General features: G+C 37.9%; 1 protein-coding gene across 9 annotated transcripts in view; it reads left to right on the top strand.

Moving 5' to 3' along the window:
- The window catches only part of Dpy19l3 (dpy-19 like C-mannosyltransferase 3), an 81,327-nt gene that overhangs the window by 14,964 nt on the left and 45,204 nt on the right, over positions 1–21,159 (top strand). For 7 of the 9 annotated variants that reach the window (XM_023563703.2, XM_063253410.1, XM_003466523.5 and 4 more), the window contains 3 exons: positions 10,807–10,897; positions 19,054–19,175; positions 19,805–19,950. In XM_023563703.2, coding sequence (XP_023419471.1) covers positions 10,807–10,897; positions 19,054–19,175; positions 19,805–19,950 — 359 coding nt within the window. Of the gene's footprint in view, positions 1–10,789; positions 10,898–12,229; positions 12,317–19,053; positions 19,176–19,804; positions 19,951–21,159 lie in introns of all 9 variants that reach the window. The other 2 variants (XM_063253409.1, XM_063253407.1) reach the window with 2 other exon arrangements.

Below are 21,159 nucleotides of genomic sequence, written 5' to 3'. Positions count from 1 at the left end.
TAAGAAGATATATACCTTCTCAAAAGAGGTATAGAAAAATAACAAAAGGAAATGAAACATGAGCTGGCAGAACTTAGACAATATTTGCATTTAAAGATGGAATCATATTAGAAATGACAACCATACTGGATGCAGTGCACAGAAGGCCAGAATCTGCAGAAAGCGTAGAAAGAGAAATGTTAGAATATTTTTAATAAAAGTAAACAAGACGAAGTGAAATTAGTAAAGCTAAACATGTTAGTAAGAAAATAGCAGCCAAGGAAGGCAAAGACCAGCAAATGTATAATTTATGTGTCTTAAGAGAAGAGAATAAAAACAATGAAGTAGAAGTAAGTGTGTGTGTGTGTGTGTGTGTGTGTACACAGAGAAATAATTTAAGGGAACTTTCAAAAATAAAAGATTTGAAACTATATAAATTAAATGGTAGAGTGGATCTAAAGAAGTGGCTTAAAAAATAATTAGCGAGGTGTAGCTCAATGAAATGAGGATCTAAATGTAAAGAAAAGACAAAAAGATCAAGTCACCTTTAAGGGCACACTTCCAACTTTTCTATAGTCACATTTAGTGCTCATGAGCCATCAAGGGTCCTGCCAACTACTCAAAGTGATTACGGATTTGAAGTTAGTCATTTCCTCATGTATAAAGATACTATTCAAACTTTCCTGTGAATTCATACTTATGAAAGTAACCCCTTGACTAAAAATATAAATCTCCCAAATTCAAAAAGTACAAACTCACACAGAGAGAAAAGCAAACAGACACAATTCATACAGGGAAATGTGTTCCAAAAAGTACTAAAAAGCCTGACACAAAAATACCTTAACTCCAAAAAAACTTATGCTTTTAGATTCTGTTTTATTTTACGAAGGAGAAGTTAAGTTATGATGGCTTGTGTGTAGCTATCCTAAATTTGCAAGAGTTAAAATTCAAACCCTGTCTCCAACAGCTGGAGCTTCTTGGGTTTTGCTGCCTGACCCATACTGTTAGCACCCTCTGATGATCTTTGTTTGAGAGCTGAAAAACAGCTGACCAGAGTCAGAGACCACACACTTTGGACAACTCAAATTTTTCACCACGCTGTGCATGTCTGTTTGAAGATGACTGCAAGTATTGATTTTGTCTGGTTTATCATTACAAATTTTAGTGAGTAAGCAGAGATGTATATAAAGAATCCATAACTAGCGAGGGTGTATTGTATGTACTCTTCATGGTATTTTAAAAATGAACTCAGAGGCTAATCTTACTTAGGTGTATGGAAGAAAAAACAATCCTATAACTGGAGGAGAGAATCCAGTATCATATTTAAAATACCATCACCATGAATAAGACATTTTTCTGCCAAGAATGCAAAGGACATTGCTGGAAAGTCTATTAATATTCTCATTGGCATATCAGTACTGCAAAAGATACCAAAAAAAGAATTTAAAGACTTTCAGTGTCATTTCCTTAGCGCATATATAACCGGTGAAATGAACAGATCAGGTTAGCCCACCACACCAACTAAATAAAAGGTAAAGATCATATAATTATCTCAAGTGTCACAAAAAAAATTTTGCAAAATTCAGGACTCCTTCATGTGGAGGTATATAAAAAAGTATAAAGACACTAACTAGAATAAAACAGAACTGCAATCTCATGAAGGGCCTTTGCCAAAACAAGCCACAAGCTAGCATACTCACTGGTGGAAGACTGAAAGCTTTTCCCCTGAGACAGGAACAAGCCAAGGACGTCTGTTCTCAACATCTGTATTCACAGTTTAACTGGAGGTTCTAGTTAAGCAATTTAGGCAAGAAAGTAAAATAAAAGGCATCCACATTAAAAAAGAAAAAAGTAAGAATACTTGTCTATGACATAATCTTGTTTGTAAAACCCACTAAAAATTTATAAGAACTTATGAATTTAGCAATGTTACAGAATATAGCAGCAGTATACAAAACTTGTGTTTCCAAATAGCAACAATGATCAACTCAAAAAACTGAAATTAAGAGACCAAGTCTATGTGCAGTAGCAACGACAAAAAAAACCTGAAATGCTTATGGATAAATTTAACAGAGAAAGACTAAAACTTAAAGCGCGTTTGTGAACTGGAAGACAGTATTGTTAATTACTCCTCAAGTTGATACAGAGATTCAAAATGATTTCTCTCCAAATCCTAGGTAGACTTTCATAGAAATTGACCCACTTGTCCCAAAATCTCTATGAAAATTTAGGGGTCCCAAAATAGCCAAAACAATTTTGAAATAGAACAAAGTTGGACTCACATTTCATAATTTTAAAACATAATTACAAAGCTGTAGTAATCAAGATAGTATGATAGTGGCACAAGGATAGGCATATAGATCAGTGGAAGAGAATTCAGAGGCCAGAAATAGGCCCTTGTGTTTATGGTCAGTTGATTTTTGCTAAGGGTGTCTGGACAGTTGAGTGGAGAAAGAATAGTCATTTAAACAAATGATATAGGGACCATTGGATATTTACATGCAGAAAATGAAACTGGACCCCATCCTCCTACCCTATACAAAAATTAAATGGAAGTGGATAATGGACCTAAATGTCTGAAGCAAACTTACGACTTAATCTTCATGGCCTTGGAGTAGGCCAAGGCTTGTTAGATATAAGGTCAGAAGCAGTCAGATGTGACTAAAATAATAAATTGATCTTCATCAAAATTAGAATTTTTTGTGCTTCAAAATACATGGTAAAAAATGTGAAAAGGCAATCAGAATCGGAGAGAAGTTTTACAGCTTACATATCTGATAAAAATTGGTACTGCAATAAATAAAGAACTAATACAAGTTAAGACTGAGAAGACACCTTGGTTTTTTGTTAAATGGGTACAAGACTTAAATAGACATTTCTCCAAAAGCAATATATGGATGGCCAGTAAGCACAGGAAAAGATACCCACCATCATTAGCTGTCAGAGAAAGGCAAAACAAAATAAACTATGAGATTTCGTTTCACCCCCACAGTAGGGTTATAATTTTAAAAGAAAGATAATATCAAATGTCAATAAAAATGTGGGTGATTTTGAATCCTTTACTACTGGTAAAGACATAAATGGCAGCCACTTTAGAAAAAGTCTAGTAGCTCCTCAGACAGGTAAGTACAGAAATACTATATAATCTTTTGTGTTTTTGTTGAGACAGGCTCTCACTGTGTTACCCTGGCTGTCCTTAAACTCTTGGGCTTAATCTGTGCTCAGCCTCCCGGCAGTGAACTATATACATAAGAACTACCACATCCAGTTTACCGTAAAATCTTATCTTTCATACTTTGTGTGGGGAAAGATGGAATACTGGGGTTGAACCCAAGGCTTTCACACTAAGCTACATCCCTACCTTTTATTTATTCTTTATTTTGACACGTTCTTTCTAAATTTCTAAAATGCCCGGGCTGAGTTTGAATTTGTGATATTTTTGTCTCAGCCTCTAAGAGTGCTATCTTCTACTTTTAAGTATAAATCCAAGACAAATGAGAGTAAATGCAAAGGTATGTAAACAGTTGTTCATAGTAGAATTTTTCATAATAGCCAAATGTCCCTTTAACTAATAAATAATATGGTGTTATATCCATACAGTGGTGTAATATTTGGACAGTTTTTAGACAGTTTTAGTTTTAGTTTTAAAGAGAGTTACCAATACATACTTCAGCATGAACCTTGATAAAATGCTAAGTGAAAGAAGCCAGGTATGAAGGACCATATATTGAGTGGCTCCATTTATATGAAATGACCATACTAGGTCAATGTAAAGAGATAGAAAGTAGCTGAGTGATTGCCTGTGGCTGGGGGCACGAGGATTTTAAAGAGTGACCATTCAGTGGTATATGATTTCTTTGGGGGTAATGAAAATGTTTTAAGATTGATTGTAAGGATACGTATACAACTTATGCAAATACAAAACCATTGAATTGTATACTTTAAATTCATAAATTGTATGGTATGTGAATTCAATCTCAGTAAAGCTATTAGAATAAATGTACTTTTAAAAATATGAGCACATGTCTCAGGCCAAATTCTAAGATCTCATTTCATGGGGAAACAGAACTGACCAATAAAACTTTCTGTGAAGATGCAAAGTTCTTTTCCTATGTTCTGCTGTCATTAGCAGCATTGCCAGTTTGCAGGAACTGAGGAAGTGGCTTTTTCGTTTCAGTTAGCTTTAAATTGGGAGAATGGCTACAAGCTAATGCTTCAGACCACACAGTGCTAGAATCAAGGAGCTATCCATCATTACTACTTTTATTTAATACTGCCTAAAAGGTGCCAGCAACACAGCATGTGAAGAAGCACAAAGTATAAAAATTGGAACCAAGAGCTGGGGATTTAGCTCAGTGGCATAAGCATATGTCTGGCAAGCATAAGTTTATCCCCAGTACAAAAAAATTAAAAATTGGAAAGGAAGAGGTAAATTTACTCTTTGTAGATGAGGTGTTTGTATACCTGGAATCCCCAATCAAATACAGTAAGTCATAGACTTACAAGCAAGTTCCGTTCTGGGAGAACATTAAGTCAGATTCATTGGTGAATCCCGACAAAGGGAGTCTTTGGACACTTTTGCACTTTTTGTACATTTGTACAATGTAAAGCATAAAAAACCAAACACATACAAAATAATGTAAATAAACTGGTTTTACTTTTACTGTTGCACTTTTGTTTCCATGCTTACTGCTTAGCCTTTCTAGCAGCCTCCTCCACTCACCACTTTCCTCTTGCTGTATGCTGTTGCATCATACACAAAGCACACAGCAGCACAACTGCAACAATGTCCAGCAGAAATGTCAGCTACTTCTGCCATTTATTCACATCTAGGAAAGTTTGTAATGCAAGGTCCCATGTATCTGTGAAAGTTTGTAACACGAGTGTTCATAAGTCAGGGACTTTCTGCAATTCAGAAACTGCTACAATCAATAAGAAAACTCACCCAGTTGCATGATACAAAATTAAATCTACAGAAGCCAAAATGTTTTATTTTTAAATGTATCAGGTTGAGATTAGAGAAAGAAGAGTTCAAATACACCCTGTTGAGCTACCTGGCGGTCCTGTTAAATGTCCTTTAACCGTTGACTCCCTGCCTTTCTGGACTACTGTTGTGACTTTTTCTTCCTTCAGAACTTTAGGAGTCATTCCCTAATCTCCTTGGCAGTGACATCTTATCCTGTTTCACTGAGAAAGTAGAGGCAAGCTGAAGACATGCTTCTACTTCCCATCTGATTCCTCCTGCCCATCTGTGCAGACTTTTTGCCACTTGTGTCTGAGATCCTGTCTCCTGCCTTGTGCCAAAGCATGTAGCTTGAGCAATTGGTTCTCTCTCTGACTGTTTCTCCCATCCTGGAGGGCAAGGGGGCAAGCTTACTATTATCACCCTGCTTTTTTACCTTAATACCGAAACTTGCCAAAAAGTTGATTCACCTAGGATTGCTGTTCCTCTTTTCTGATAGTCTGTTTCTTGAACCACTCAAGTCAAGCTTTATGTATAACACAGCACTAAAAATGCTCTTGTTAAAATCACCAGTGATGAGACCATAATCTCGTAAGTGAAATAAAACACACATGTGTAAACATTATATTGTCTCACTAGTGTGAGAAGCTGAAAGAAACTGTGTGTGTGTGAGTGTGTGTGTAAAAGTGAGTGCTGATTTCTCTGAGTTCACTGAAGACAAAGACTGGTGCTGGTATTGTTCAGACAGTTGAATGCAGATGTCTTGTGCTCGGGTGAATGATTTGGTGATGACTGCACAGTAACATCCATTGTTGCTCCTTGATTGACTTGTTTTATTTTTATTTTCTCTTTGAAATAAAATGGATTTGAAAAAAAATAAAACCATCAGTGACCTCCAAGGTGCTAATTTCAGTGGTCAGTTGTCCTCATTTCACTTGACTGTTAGCATTTTTTCTTGGCTTCCAAGACATTTTCCTGAGTTTATTCTTGCTTCTCCAACTGATTCCTTAGCCTCAGTACAAGCTTCTCTCTGACCTCTGGTCCTTTTATTGGCAGAGAACCCCAGGACACTTTTGCCTGTCCTCATTTCCAAGAATATTCCTCTCTACTGTTAAGTGCTATGAGGGTGATTCCCAAATATAAATTCCTACTCAGACTCTGCACTCCAGACCTGTATATCCAGCCACTTGGCCACCATTGTTTGGATGGCATGTAGATATCTGATACTCTACAGATGCAAAATCAAACTACTGGCTCTCCTTAAGTCTTCTTCATCTCTGAATTGCTACTTCACTCTTTAGTGGCTCAGTCAGAAACTTAGAAGAATCTTAGACCTCTCAAACTGCACATGAAATCTCTCAGCAGACGCTCTCAGCTTTACTGTCGCAGTATCTACAGTCTGTCTGATCATCTCACAGTCTCCACCTTTTCCGCCATCTGGATTGTCCCAGCAGCCCTCTTTCTGGTGTCTCTGCTTTGCTCCGGTTCTGGATCATCTATTCTGAACACAAGAGTCAGTGGATACTTTGGTTTTGTTTGTTTGTTTGTTGATACTTTGAACTTTACATCAGTGTGCGTCTCTGCTCACAACCTCACATTCAGACCATCAGGTCTCAAGACACATTCCCGCCTCCTTTCTCCTTCACCCTGCTGGCTCTCAAGTACAAACCCAGAGTCCTCATCCTCTGCTTCGACTGGATGATCTGTCTCTTCCTGCCTGGCCACCTCCTGACTTGATTATCTGCCCCACAGTTTCCCAGCAGGCCACCCTGCCACTCTTCTGTTCCAGGGCCCTTCGGATTGCTATGTCTGACTGGCAAGTTCTCCCCCAGGCAGCAGCCTAGCTCCTTGCCCTGCTTCCAGTTTCTATGTCAGTTTCTCAAGTGGAGCCGTCCAGTCACAGCACCTGCCCTTGCTGCCCTCCCCGTCCTTTTTCTCAGTTCTCCTTTTTCTGTATCACTTAAAACCACCTTGCATAGTAAGGATTTTGCTTGTTTACTTGCTTTCTTCTCCCTGTACTCTAAATTGTAAAGTTAATGAAAGCAGAGAGTCTTCTGTTATAGTCACTGCTGAATCTCCTCGGAGAAAAAGCTTGATGGGGGTCAATAGATATTTATTTATTTATTTATTTGTTTATTTATTTGATGAATGAGTGAATGGGAAGATAGGTTGAAGAAAGAAGCCAGAGATGGTTCATTCTTTACCTCTGATACCTGCATTTGCTCATTTTCCTTTGTTCACAATGTATTGCATTCTCTCACTCCTTTTATCTGTATCTCTGTGTGTATTTGTTTTTATATTAGGCACTGAACTCAGAGCCTTCACATTTGACACTGCATACCCAGTTCTTTTTTATTTTGAAAGATTCTCATGAAGTTGCTAATTTACTCAGGCTGGGTTTCAATTTAAAGTCCCCCTGCTTTAGCCTCCCAGAGTGCTGGAATTGCTGTCATGTACCACCACTGGAAGTTGTGTTGTTCTTCCTTGTAGGGCATAAACTCTTTGGGGTCAGGAACTTGATTTTTACCTCTTTTTGTTTCTCCAGCCAGTAGATATTCAAATAAATGGTGGAGAAAGGTCATTCTCATTAGCAAGAAGCATTCAGGTCACTCATTTCCTCCTAGACTTTTTCCTTATGGAAACATTTTATGTTACTGTGTTATGTATTTGACACTGTGGAATATGCACGTCTTCCTATTGAATATTCCTGCAAAGCAAGGAGTCTGGAATAATCAGGGTAACGCGCACAGTAGTAACCTCAGTAGCACAAGACGTGACTGCTTCAGCATAAGCCTAGTGGGAGTACCGTCACTTCAGCTGCAGCCTTCCCTCCTCACAGGCACTGCTGACACCTCTCTCGTGTCATGACTTTCATCAACTCTAGGGCAAGAATCCTTCCCTTCTAACAGATGGACATGAATTTAACCAGACAATAAACCACGTATATGCCATAAATATGTTTGCTGAGGGCATGATTCCCAGTACAGAACTTTAAGAACAGCTGTCTTATCATGAGCTACTGTTTCTTGGTGAGATGATTTGTTAACATAATGCTGAATAGATAGCATCATAAAGTTAATCACTCATTGGATACCCTACCACCAGCAGGCTAATTATTTGGGAGGGCAACATTTATAAACAGAAGTTATTTATATGAGATTTTTAAAAGCTAACTTAATGCATTTTCTTTCCACATTGAGTGTCATTTTCCCTCAAATGGCTTGTTAACCTTTTGTGCATTGCCAGCAACTTGCCTTAGTGCCTACAGGGGACACAAATCATTAGTGGTGAGCAGCCCCTTTTATTTCTCTTTGATGCTTTGACTTTTAATTACTATATAAACTACTAGTTAAGTGGTTTTATTTGCATAGTTCTTTAGAAATACAGTTCCTTTGTCTTTTCACTTTTTTTCTGTCATTTATCTTCGGAGATGTTTTCATTCTTTTCGCAAATCCTGCTTTCTTTGTGAAACCTATGCAAATTAAAATGTGGAGTATGTGTTCATTTTGCATTCTATGGTGGGTAACTTCTATTGATGTACATTTTCACTGGTGTGATCCACCAGGCAAAGTATAAATTGCTGTAAAACTGGAGAAGTGTTTGAGTCAAGCAGATGTTCTCTTAGCATGAAGCAGATGTAAAACTTGCTACTGTCTGTCTAATAAAGTATAGCATTTGGTTCTGTACAGCTGGTGCCAAGATTACCAATTAATCATGTTTGAATGCATTTTTACTAATTAGATCCCCCTCTGTTTGTTATTCTGGGTATATTGAAGAGAGGAGTGGGGCACAGAAGCTTTCTACTTTTAGAACTTTAAGCAATGTTTTTCCCCCTCATCTTTATATAGCTATTTTGTTTTATTCTTAGAACTGTATAGGAAGTGTAGCCCACTGATGTAGGTGAATAATTTGGCTGTGCAGTTAGGGTTGTTGGTTTGATGTCAGGCTATTCAATTGAAGACATTAGTAGTAATTTGAACATTTTAAAGCAGCGGGAGTGACAGGGGAAAGAAGAATTAAATTGCAAGCAATTTTTCTGTCTCATTTTCTGGACAAAAGCTAATATTTGCTCAGTTAACATCAATTCATAGCCTCTGTGATTGTATGACCAAGTAGAGATTTGAATATTCCAGAAATAAATGATACCAGTTTGGATTTATTCTGTAAAAAGAATAGAGCAGTTTTTCTCCAAGATTAAAGATGACTAGGGCTACATAACTACTAAGAAAAGCTGCTTTTACTCCTATAAAAGACAAATACAGATGAGTAGCAGCTATGGAAACTAAAAAAGCTGTTTTATCCTGTGTTGTCCTTTTTAAAAGCAAGCATACTAATTAAACTTCAGAACCTCAAAGGCCTTTTTAAGTGCTTAATTTCCCCCAAGATAAATTTGTCTCTGTGAAAGAAAATTCAGTATATACAAAATTTGCTGTCTCATCCCCACCCATGTTTCTAATGGCAGTGACTTAATACTGATACAACCTAATTGTTTTTTGGAGCCAGCAATTAGATGTTTACACTTTTAAATAATTGAGAAATTACTTCTTCAATGCTTTCTTTATGAGTTGATTTATAATATTTTTAAAGGACAGGAGAAACACTTAAAAGGTAAGAAAACGACATTAAATATTTCTCAGGACTGAAGATGAATAGCACGAGTGGTTCTTTTATTGAAATGTTTATCAGTATATGAAAAACATGGGGGGAAAGGGAAACAAAGCTGTGTTAACAGGAGTTCTCTGCTCAGCATCTATCGCCTTCCCCCTCCAGTTGTGTGTGCTTATCAGGTACAGATCTGCAGTGATAAGACATGGATGAGATTACACTTAAGACAGTGTGCCCTGGATTCTAGGACCTGGGCTTTGGAAGACAGGTACAAGAATATATTATGACAAATGTTATAACTTCTTGTTCACTTCTACTTTTACATGTATATCAAATACACCATTAATGGGATTCTTCCAGAAAATCCTCATCCTCTTTTCTCATTGCCTCCATATTTTACGTTAAAAAAGCATCTTGCAGCCACACTGACTGATAACCATTTAAGTGTTTATTTCTTACCCAAAAGCAGTTGAAGTACTTCATGTGTCTACTTACCCACATAAACATCTTTTCAAGAGGGTTAATTTTCACAGTAAAAATCATGCAGAAAGTCTAAATAATTTATATTCTTAGAATAAAAAAAATGTTGACCTGTAATATCACTGCTTTATTAAACAAGTATCTAATGCTGTTACAGATCTTTTCATTTGGGAGGGTTTTGTTTATTTGTTTGTTTATAATGTGCCTGGATTGTATTTCACTTGTATTACTTGAGAATAGTGATGTGTTTTATTTTCTTAAAATCCAATTTTTTGTGACATAAAAGCAAAACATTCACTTTAAAACAACTTAAATGGAAGTAGTTACTAATTATCTTCACTTTTAAAAACATGGTTTATTATAGAAAATGTCAACACAAAAGTACAAAGACTGGTGTAACATGCTCTCAGGTGTCCCTCACCCACTGCAGCGGTCATCCTGTCATGGTTCTTGTTTGTCAAGATTTCTTGAGAATCAGGTATGGTAGCATGTACCTGCAAAACCAGAATTAAAGAGGCTGAAGCAGGAGGCTCACCTCAACAAGGATCACTGCATAGTGAATTCAAGGACAGGTTGAACTATACAGCAAGACCCTCTCACCAAACCAAAAATAAAATAAATGATAGCAACAAAAGATTTCTTGTATTCTTGAAATGATAAACTATATTTATTGGCTTTTTCTCTTTTAAACTGTAATTCTGGATCCTGTTTCCACAGTGACAACACATATTGATATAAAACTAGGTCATGTAAACCCAGTAGATCTAACTTTGTTTCAGGAAGTGGAGCGAGAAATCTCATTCAGAACAGAATGTGGATTGTATTACTCCTACTACAAGCAGATGCTGCAGGCTCCAACCGTCATGCAAGGTAATTACAACTAATAGTTTCATTTGGAGTGTGCTGCATTCTTTGGAACCTTTTAGTCAGAATATACTTTGCAGTAAACATTTTAAATGTCTCATAGAACTTGTATAGTTTTTATCTGAATTTGTGTAGCTTTTTCTTGTTAATGTCTGGTCATCTCATGAAGATGGTTTATTCTGTAAGAAGCTATGTAATACCTTGTATAACTGTCCTGTCCTTGCTTTCCAACTCTATACCAACCCACAAAGCAATCTCTATGATTTCTTAGTTTTGTTGCTGTTTTTCTCATGATCATTTTGAAAGGGGTTTTTGCAGGTGAAAGGAGTACTGTCCAAAATTATTGGACATTTCAGTAATAAAAATTTACTTGGCCCTCCTGTCCTCACTGTCCCCATTAATTCCTTTACCTGGAAATTGCCCATTTTCATATATTTTCACTTTCTGTAGGTGATTTAGAACCTTTGGACCTTTCCTGCTCCTAATGGAAGGCTTCCAAGGTCTCTCCTATTTAACATGTTCAACCTGTGCACACATGGCAGACTGTTGTTCTTTTCAATCTCTCCTTGGACTCAGCTGTGATATTTTTTATGTGAATTCTTCATAGTGATATTTTGTGCATTTACTTTGATCACAATAAGAGACATGAAGTTTTGGCTACCATTGTTTTTGTGCTATAAAAATTAATCACTTGCTTCTTGTACTGATAGCCAGATTTATCCATCAGAAAGCTGCTCGGTCTTCTACTTACTGATACCATCAACCATTGATGATTATTTTTTATATCCATTATTTCATAAGGCTGCAAAATGATGACATTCTAACCTTTTCGTGCCTACTCTGTTTAATTGGAACTTTGTTCTATAGAAAATCTTTTCTCATTAATTGATTACCTGAAGTAGCTTACAGAAGACAGCAGGCTAAGTATTGATTTTTGCCTCTTATGACCAATTCTAGCAATATAGATTCCAAATTTGCAAAATCATGCACTCAAAAAAATTTATTTCTAACACTCAATAATCATGGTGCTTCTACAGCATTCATGGACATGTCTAGAGCTGTGAAAAAGTCACCAACTCTGCCTCTGTTCTCAGCCAAAGCTGAAACAGGCAACCCTCTCTGGGTTCAGCTCTCACATTACAGTATCTGTCTCAGTTACTTTTCTTATTGCTGAGACAAGAGACCTGACACCCACAAGTTTAAGAAGAAAAAGTTCATTGCAGCTCACAGTTCATACAGGTTTCAGTCTGCAGTCAGCTGACTCAAGGCAGGGTAGCCTGAAGGGGTGTCACAGAGGAGAAATAGTACCTGACAACAGGGTTTTGCTTTGCATTTCAGGTTGACCTTGAACTCACTTTGTAGCCCAGGCTGGCCTTGAACTTCAGCAATTCTCCTGCCTCAGCCTCTGGAGTGCTAAGATTACAGGTGTGCACCACCACACCTGGCTTTCCCTTTCCATTTTACCCCATTTAGGCTACAAACCTTTTGAGGGGTCCTATCCATTAGCTTCACCCAGAACTATGCCAAATCAATCAGTAGATTAATTTAGTTATCACACCCTTAACCATACTCACACACTCTAAATCCAGCTGCCTCCAAAAAGCCCCACCTATGAGCACATGAGGCTCTATAGGAACATCTAGAGAAAAACAGTAAGTGTCCTTTTCACAGTCTGTTTAGTGCCATGAATTTTAACATTTTTATGCTGTTTTCTGGTTTGATGCTTTAAAATGGCTTCCACATATGGTGTGCAAGTACTGTGTAGTATTCCTAAGTGCAAGAAGGCATTGACATGCCTTACAGAGAAAACGTGCTAGGGTTTGTTTAGGCAACCCAAGTTTTATTGCTGCTGACCACAAGGTAAGCAATGTAAAGGGGAAAAATTTTTTTTGATGCTAAGGATCAAACTCAGGACCTCACACTTAAGCAAGTGCTTAGGTCACTGAGCTAAGCCCCTAGAAAATATTTTAAATAGAAGCCCACATGAAACAAAGTAATATGTTTGAGTACATAATTATAAAATTGCAAGAACCACTATTTTCACTGTGACTTTGTAGAACATTATTACTATGAATAATGAAAATTGGCTCTTAGAATTAAGAGTGCTTTCTAGCATCCTCAAAGCAGTGTTTCTTGTTTGAATGAGGAGAATGCCCTTAGAGGGTCATCCTGAATGTCTGGAGGAATTTTTGGCTGTCACAACTGAGGATGGGTACTGACATCCAGTAAGTAAGAGGCCAATATTGCTGCTAAGCATTCTAGTATGCAAGGCAGCCTTGCTACAAAGAACAGTTCACCCCAAATGTCAATAGTATTGAGGCTGAGAAACTACTTGATAGATGCATGATTATTTTCTTAAGTATTGTGACAGACTCGGGCTGACACGTTTCAGTGCATTGATGTCATCCACTGAAATGATTCTTTTAGCAACTTTCAAACAAGTAAAAAGGTAGAGTGGACCCTATAGTAGATTTCTGTGTATCCATCATCTATCTAAAACATTTATCAACTCATAACCAGTCTTGTTTTGTCTGTATCCCTGCCCTAAGCCTGGGTTATTTTGTAGTAAATCCAAGGCATCATGTTTCTTCATCTGTAAATATATCCATATGGTTCAACAGTGTTCTCTTTTCCACTTGTCTTACAGATTTTTAATGCAGCTTGTTTGATTTTTTTTGTCTGTTTGTGTTTTGTAGTACTGGGAATTAAACCCAGAGCCCTCATACCAAACTATATTCCCATGCCTTTGTAAAATTTATTTTTATTTTATTAGGACAGGATCTCACTAAATTGCCTAGCCTGGACTTGAACTTATATACTCCTGCCTCAGCCTCCCAGAGTATTGGGATTATAGGCATATGCCACCACACTGAACTAGATTTTTAATACAGTTTTTGCGATGCACATACAACATCTACATTGCAATCATTTGATATGTATGTGTTTTCATAAATATGTCAGTATCCTTCGTCTTTTCCCATGTAATTTTTTATCTAATGTATGATTTATTTGATAGAATTTCCCATTTTCTGCTTTTTTTTGGAGCTCCATGGTATCATTTAATGTTCTTTCCTGAATTTCCTGTTACTCGTTAACTAGCTTGAGGCTTGCTCATATTTAGGTTCTGTTCTTTGGTAAGAATACTTACTAGATGGTATCATGTACTTGCATATGAGAAGGCACACACTGTCTGGCTGTCTGTCTATCCATTATTAAATTCTCAATTAGCTTTTCACTAAATGCTTTAGTACCATTGATGATCATTCCCTAAATTCGTTAGTTTCATGTACCATAAAATGGCGATGATCTATCATTCCTTATATTATTATTGGATAGAATTTATTTTGAAAGAAAAACATTTTCTCAGCAACTATTTGGTAAGCCAGTTTAGTTCATAAGGGCGGAAAGGCAGAATATTGTTCTTTTCCCTTTATTAGTTTTAGAATGAGTTGTCTTTCTAGCATGCCCTTAAGATCTTTTTATCTTTTACTGGGGATTTGTTGTAGTCAAGGGTTGTACACAGAGAACAATTAGGATCCAAACATGTAATTTATAATATTTTTATAATGGTCACTGGGAGTTAACACAGGAAAATGCAGGAAATCTATCTGCAACACCAAAGACATAGATTATTTAGTCAAGAGCCTAAACCCCACAGCAATGTCCCACATGAGTCCAGATAAAAACCCAGAGCTCAGAACAATGCCTCTCATGAGTCCAACTGGAGGTCCAGAGCCCACAAGAAGGACTCACGCCAGTCTCTTATGGATCCATGCCGAGAAGACCCAAGGGTCAGCGGTGGAAGCCAAAAAGTCTATGCCAGCAGGATGAAGGAGCTGTGCTAGTGGGATGAGGGTTCTATGCTGGAGCCCAGAAGTCACACAACAAAGACCACAGCTATCCTGAAAGGCACCACAGCCATCCTCAGCAACACGGAGGCCCCGAGCCCCTCTGATGACAAGCACAGTTGGGTACATGCCAGGAAGCAGCGTGACGAGTTCATCCTGGAGACAAGCAGCACACGTCTTCCCCTCCAGAGCCAGGAAGCAATGCTTGATGTAAGGACCAAAGCTTCTCCAGGAGAACCAACAGCTCAAACAGCAACTCGGAGAACCCACAATGCCTCAATGCAATAACACCTTAATGCCTCAACCCTCAACACTTCCTTTCTTCTCCACCTATTTATCCTGGCAACTTTCCTCAGGTGGAGCATCTTCACTCAATGCCATGCTGATGTAATCTAGCTGGCATTAAGTTGACCACCTGTTCTTAATCCATAACAGGATTGAATTCACAAGTGCTTTACCACTGAACTATAGGTCACCCTGAAGCATTTCCTTTTAAGGGTCATCATAAACTTGTAGATTTGTAACCTTTGATGTGTTTCAGTCCTTGGCAGGTGTACATTGAATTGCCCAGTTGCTTTCTGGTGGTCACTTTTTCGTTTTTTACATGGCCCCAGTGGTCTTGGACAACTCCCTTGCCTTTTAGCATCATGAGATATTGGAGACGCATTGTGTATTTCCTTGCACTGACCTAGAATCAGCACTTCCTTCCAGGAGCTATAGTTCCTTTTAGTGGATATTTAGAGACTACAACTTTGGTGCTGAGGATAATTAATGCAACTGGATAGGTCATTGTTTCCAAGTCTTTTTAGTGAGGGGAACTAGAAAATGTCATTTTCCACCCTATAGGAAAATATTAAGGTAAGTATTTTCAGGGCAAAGTTAAAAGTTTTTACTTCTTTTACATGTGTAACCCTTAATTTATTTTTCCTCTTAAATTGAAAAATTTGATTCCTTGTGACATTAACCTTGTCACTTATTTTATGCTGCCATTTATGATACTTTCAAAGTAACAGTAATAAAATTGCTACTTAAAGTATGATTACCTGAAAACAGTTTAAGCTGTCTTTGCAGTCACTTTTCACCATAGCTATAACCCACCTAGCAGTGTACAGTCGTGTTCCTATATCTTCAAGTTAGCTTGAAAGAGTTCTTTCTGTATAACCAAGGCACTGACTCAGTAGGTTTGTTTCATCTTCTGATTTTTCAATGGTTTTTATTTAATTTTTTATGTTATAAAACAAGGAACATTAAGAGGAATCTACTTCATTGTTGCTCCCCTCCACTGTTTCCTTTTTGTTGTTGTTTGTTTCTTTGGGTTTTTTTCATTATTTTCTTCTTGGGGTGTGTGTGTGTGTGTGTGTGTGTGTGTGTGTGTGTGTGTGTGTGTATTGTGCTAGAGACCAGACGCAGGGACCTATAAATGCTATATATTGTAGTCAGGAATTGCAAGGAAAAGTATGTATTACATACAGGACACTTAATTTATAGTGTTATTTATAGTAGTCACCCAAGGAGACAAATACAAAGATAGTACAGAAAATCTGTCCATGCACCGAAGACCTAGAGAATCTAGCCAAGGACCTGGATTTCACAGTAGTGTCCTTCATGAATCCAGGTAAAGGCCTAAAGCCCACAACAAAGACTCATGCGAGTCTATTTCATGAATCTGCAGTGGAAAGGCCTAACAATCAGTGGTAGAAACCACAGAGTCTACCAGAGCAGTGAAGGACCTGTGCCAGTAGGTTGAGGGTTGTGCACTGGAGCCAGGAAACAATGCCCAGAGTAAGGACCAGGGATCTTCTAAAAAGTACCACAGCCATCCTCAGTGACAATGAGGTTCTGAGCTCCTCAAGAACAGCCAGGCGCATATCAGGAAGCCAGTGTGACAAGCTTCTAGAGATTGAACAACACACCCAGCGTCTTCCTCTCCAGAGCCAGGAAGTGATGCTCAAAGTAGGGAACAGGGCTCTGCCAAAGTGAACCACAGCCATTCTTCATAACAGGGGAGCTTCATCACGAGCTCCCCTGACAATGAGAACAGTCAAGTTCATATCACAAAAGAAGCTCAGCGAGTTCCTCCAGGAGAACCCACAGCAACAGGAGAACCAATAGCACCAAACAGAGACAACAGCTCTTCCTCCCCAGATCTCCTTTTTATGCTGGCAACAATGCTCAAGTGGGCCATCTACGCTCAGCACCACTCTGATTCAGCTCAGCTGCTGTTTAAGTTGCCCATCAGTTTTCGATCTACCACACTATACCTGCTTTCTTTTTTGCTCTATAATCATTTTTATTAGTTTTTGGTTTATTCTCCTAGTGTTAATGTTCCAAATCTTTTATTTGTTTATTTTTTTTGGTACTGGGGATCAAACTCTTGACCTTGCACTTGTCAGGCAGGCTCTTACGCTGTTGAGCTAAATCCCCAGCCCTAAGCAAATCCTTTTAATATGTTCACATTTCCCCATCTTATAGTATATACTGCTTCCTATTTTGCTTTTTCCACACAATAGGGTATCTTGGGGGTCATTTTACAGTGGAATAAATGATGATCCTTATTCTTTTTTGGCACTGCAGAGCACTCTTTCATGTGGATGAGGACACTTGTTACAAATAGTCTCCATACTGTGCTCAGTATACTATAACAGAATACCATAGACTGGAAAGTGCAGCAACAGAATTTATTTTCTGACAGTTCTGGAAGCTGGAAGTCAGAGATGGGGTAGAGGGCATCGTGCTCACTGTTTGGTGAGCACTCTTCTTGGTTTGCAGATAGCCACCTTCTTGTTGTGTGTGTTCATAAAATAGAGACTAAAGACAACCTCAGATGGTGTCTGTCTTGTGAGGGACTAATCCCATCATGAAGGTCCTGCCCTTTAACATATGAGTTACGGAAAGACACAAACATTTAGTCTGTACTGCTCCTGCATTAGCCTTCCAGATCTGCCATAAAATACCACAGACTGTGTGACTTAAACAACAGAAATGTATTTTCTTGCAATTCTGGAAGTTTAAGATCAAAACACCATTAGTGCTTTGAAGCCTCTTCCTGGTTTGTAGATGCCACTCCTCTCTGTCCTCACATGGTCTTTCCTCTGTGTAAGTAGAGCAAGAGAGAAAACAGGGAGATTGTGAAGCCCCAAAGTAAGCAAGTACAAGCTCCTCTCTGTTCTCCCAATTTCTCCCCACTTATGACCTCAGTTGGTTTTTTAACCTCCTTCCATGCCCTGTCTCCTGGTGTAGTCATATTTGAAGGGTTAGGGTGTCCACATACAAATTTAATGGGAGCACAGTTCAGTCCACGGTACTTCCTACTGGTAAGCATTTGGTTGTTTCTGATCTTGTGTTCTTGTCAAGCAGTGCTGCATGATTAATCTTATGCCTGTGTCATTTTGTGGTTTTTGACAGTTTTTCTTTGGGGTCAGTTCCTAGCCATGGGAAAATGCACATGTGATTTTGCTTTGTATTATAAAGTTGTTCTTCATAGAGCTGATACCATTTTGCATTCCCAGCTTCAGTGTGAAAGAACCAACTTCCTTATAACCTTACTAATACTGTCTTATTTCTTGAGTTTGCCAAGCTGGTAGGTAAGAAATGGTATTTCAGTGTAGTTTTAATTTGTACTTCTTTTGATAGAAGTGGGGTTGAGTATCTTTTCCCATGTATAAGGACTATATGCATGTTTTCTTCTGTGAACTATCCATTCATTCTTTGTACAGTATTAATTAGCTTAGTTATAAGAACAGATGACCTCAGTATAGCAATGGATTTCTATAACAGATTTATTGCTTAGTCTCAGTCTACGTCTGCCCTGAGACATGAGCAACCCTGCTCTGCCTTAAACGTCCTCTCCTGCCAGCCCTTATTTCAAATACGACAGTGTCATGCAGACAGAGAGCCTGAGAGGTAGTAGAAACATACATTTCTTTAAAGCTGCTGATCAGACATGGCAGCTTCATGTGCCTACGATCAAAGTGAGTCAGATGACCAGAGCTGTCTGAAGGTGTGGGAGCGCTGTGTATACTCTGCAGGGGAGGAACTGCTACCAGTCACACGGCGGAGGGCAGGTATAAAATCCTCTTGCCTGAATTTCTATAGAAAAATAATGTGGTCCCTTTTTTTTCATTTCAGTCACAGATGTCTTAATTTGCTTGGGTTTATATAACCCAGCATATAGGAAGCTCTCTGGGGGAAGACTGTTTTTGCTTACGGTTACGTTTCCACTGCTGTCTACATTCTCTGGCACATACCAAAGAATCTGTGACATAGTTTTGATTAAATAATGATAATTTTTCCCAATTTTTCAAACATTCTTAGGTTTTTATGGCTTAATATATGATAATAAGACAGAATCTATGAAGACAATTAATCTCCTGCAACGAATGAATATTTATCAAGAGGTTTTCCTCAGTATTTTATATAGAGCTCTACCCATACAGGTATGTCATGATCTGTGCCATTGCACTGTCTCTATCAGATGAAAGTCAGAATCTGCGATTTCAAATTGAAAATTTCACACATGTTCTTCAGATCTTGAACTGCTTTGATAGAAAGCAAAAATAAATAAGAGAGCAGAAATACCGTAATTTTTGTAATAAATACCATATTACTGTAATAAGAACATTATTTTATTAATATAAGATGCTGTCTTTTACCTATGTTATAAGATTTTTATATGTAGCTGCTTCCTGTTGTATTATATTATTTGTGTACAGTCTAGAAGCTTGATAAATACTCATTTGTAAATGTATAATCCTGATTTATCTTTGAGATGAAAAAAACTATAAAATTAGCAAATCACAGTGACCCCTTCTTGTGTGATAAGGCAGATGGACAAAGTCAGGTGTAAAGAGTGAAAGCAGAACCCCCAGGCCTTTCCTCCCTGCTCGCTTGCTGTGGGAAGAAAGATTGCTTGCACATTTCTGGGTGGGAAACAGCAGTGTGCACTTACGACTGGGAGTTACCAGCAGGCTTGCACACACTGCCTTCCTATTGACAGATTTTTAAATGGCGTAGGAAGGAGACTCAGGACTTTTCTGACAAACATTTTTATTCTTCTCCTTTACAGAAATATTTAGAGCCAGTTTATTTTTATATTTACACCTTATTTGGACTCCAAGCAGTCTATGTCACGGCTCTTTATATAACCAGCTGGCTCCTTAGTGGTACCTGGCTATCAGGACTATTAGCAGCTTTCTGGTATATCACAAATAGGTGAGTTGGAATCAGTATGCTTCTCTTCCTTTCCAAAATGTAAGTAAAATAAAGTTACTTTATTTCCAGTTCAGAGACATTTTTTCTGCTGTGTTCGGTTAAGAGCATTTTGTCTTTGGTTTAGCCAGTGATTTACTAAACATTCTGTAGTAAGGTAGAGAGAGTCCTGCTTTCCAGCTAAGGAACACAATATTGAATTGCAGATCAAAAGAAACATCTGTTATAATCCCAGTTCTCTTATATGTTTGCTGTTCAGTCAATATTTTTGCAGCCACATTTCTCATCTTTTAAAGAGTTGTAGTATCTGTCTTCACTATCAGTCTTAATAGGTTTGAATACTGTTCCCAATTAGCAAAGCGTAGCCAGGGATTTAGCTCAGCAGCACAGCATCTGCCTGGCAAGTACAAGGTCCTAAATTCAGTTCCTGGTTAAAAAAAAAAAAAAAAAAAATTAGCACCCAATAGCAAAGCATAAAGCACTGTACAAATGCAAAGAAGAGTTTATATTATTTGATACATATTAATTTATGAACATTGGAGCCTTGTGAAATAGTATTTCTAAAGCACGTATTTCAGATATTTTGAATTACTGCCTGACATACAGTAGCACCATCAGTATTTAGTAGGGGTCCTAAAATTTAAAGATGAATTCTCACACAGATTTTGTTTTGTGGTCCTAAACAAATTATTTTTTCTTATAGTCCTTTTTGCCAAGTACTTTACAAGATGCTTTATAACCACCGTGTAAGGTAGATAGGATTATTAACCCATTTTAGAAATAAGGAAATTGAGATATAAAAGGTTGTACTATATGTATACGAACACACACAATCATTTATTGAATGCCTAGTATGTTCAAATTCTGCTTTTGGTACTGAGTGTACAGAGGTGAAAATTTACATGTACTTCCCCTCTGAGTGGTAACATTTTAGAGAGGCAAGAAGTCACCAGCGAGAAGTTTAAATAAACTACAAACCACCGAAAACTATGGAGGGGAGGAATGCACAACATTGCCTATTGGCATTTATTAAGTTAGAGAAAAAACTAAGGAGCAGTCTGGCCTGACACCTGTCACCAGTCAGGCTGACATGGATTTGAACCTCAGTTCTGCTACTTAGCTAAATGTATACCCATGGACTGATCATTTAAATTGTCTCAGTGCCAGTCTTATGTTATGGGGATGATGATGATGGGTAATGACAAGGACAAT

This window comes from Cavia porcellus, unplaced genomic scaffold (assembly GCF_034190915.1).
Source record: "Cavia porcellus strain 051 isolate PalLab524CR breed Dunkin Hartley unplaced genomic scaffold, mCavPor4.1 scaffold_7, whole genome shotgun sequence".
NCBI classification, from domain to species: domain Eukaryota; kingdom Metazoa; phylum Chordata; class Mammalia; order Rodentia; family Caviidae; genus Cavia; species Cavia porcellus.
Note: the sequence above shows the minus strand (reverse complement) of the source record. Positions and strands in the feature narration are given on the sequence as shown.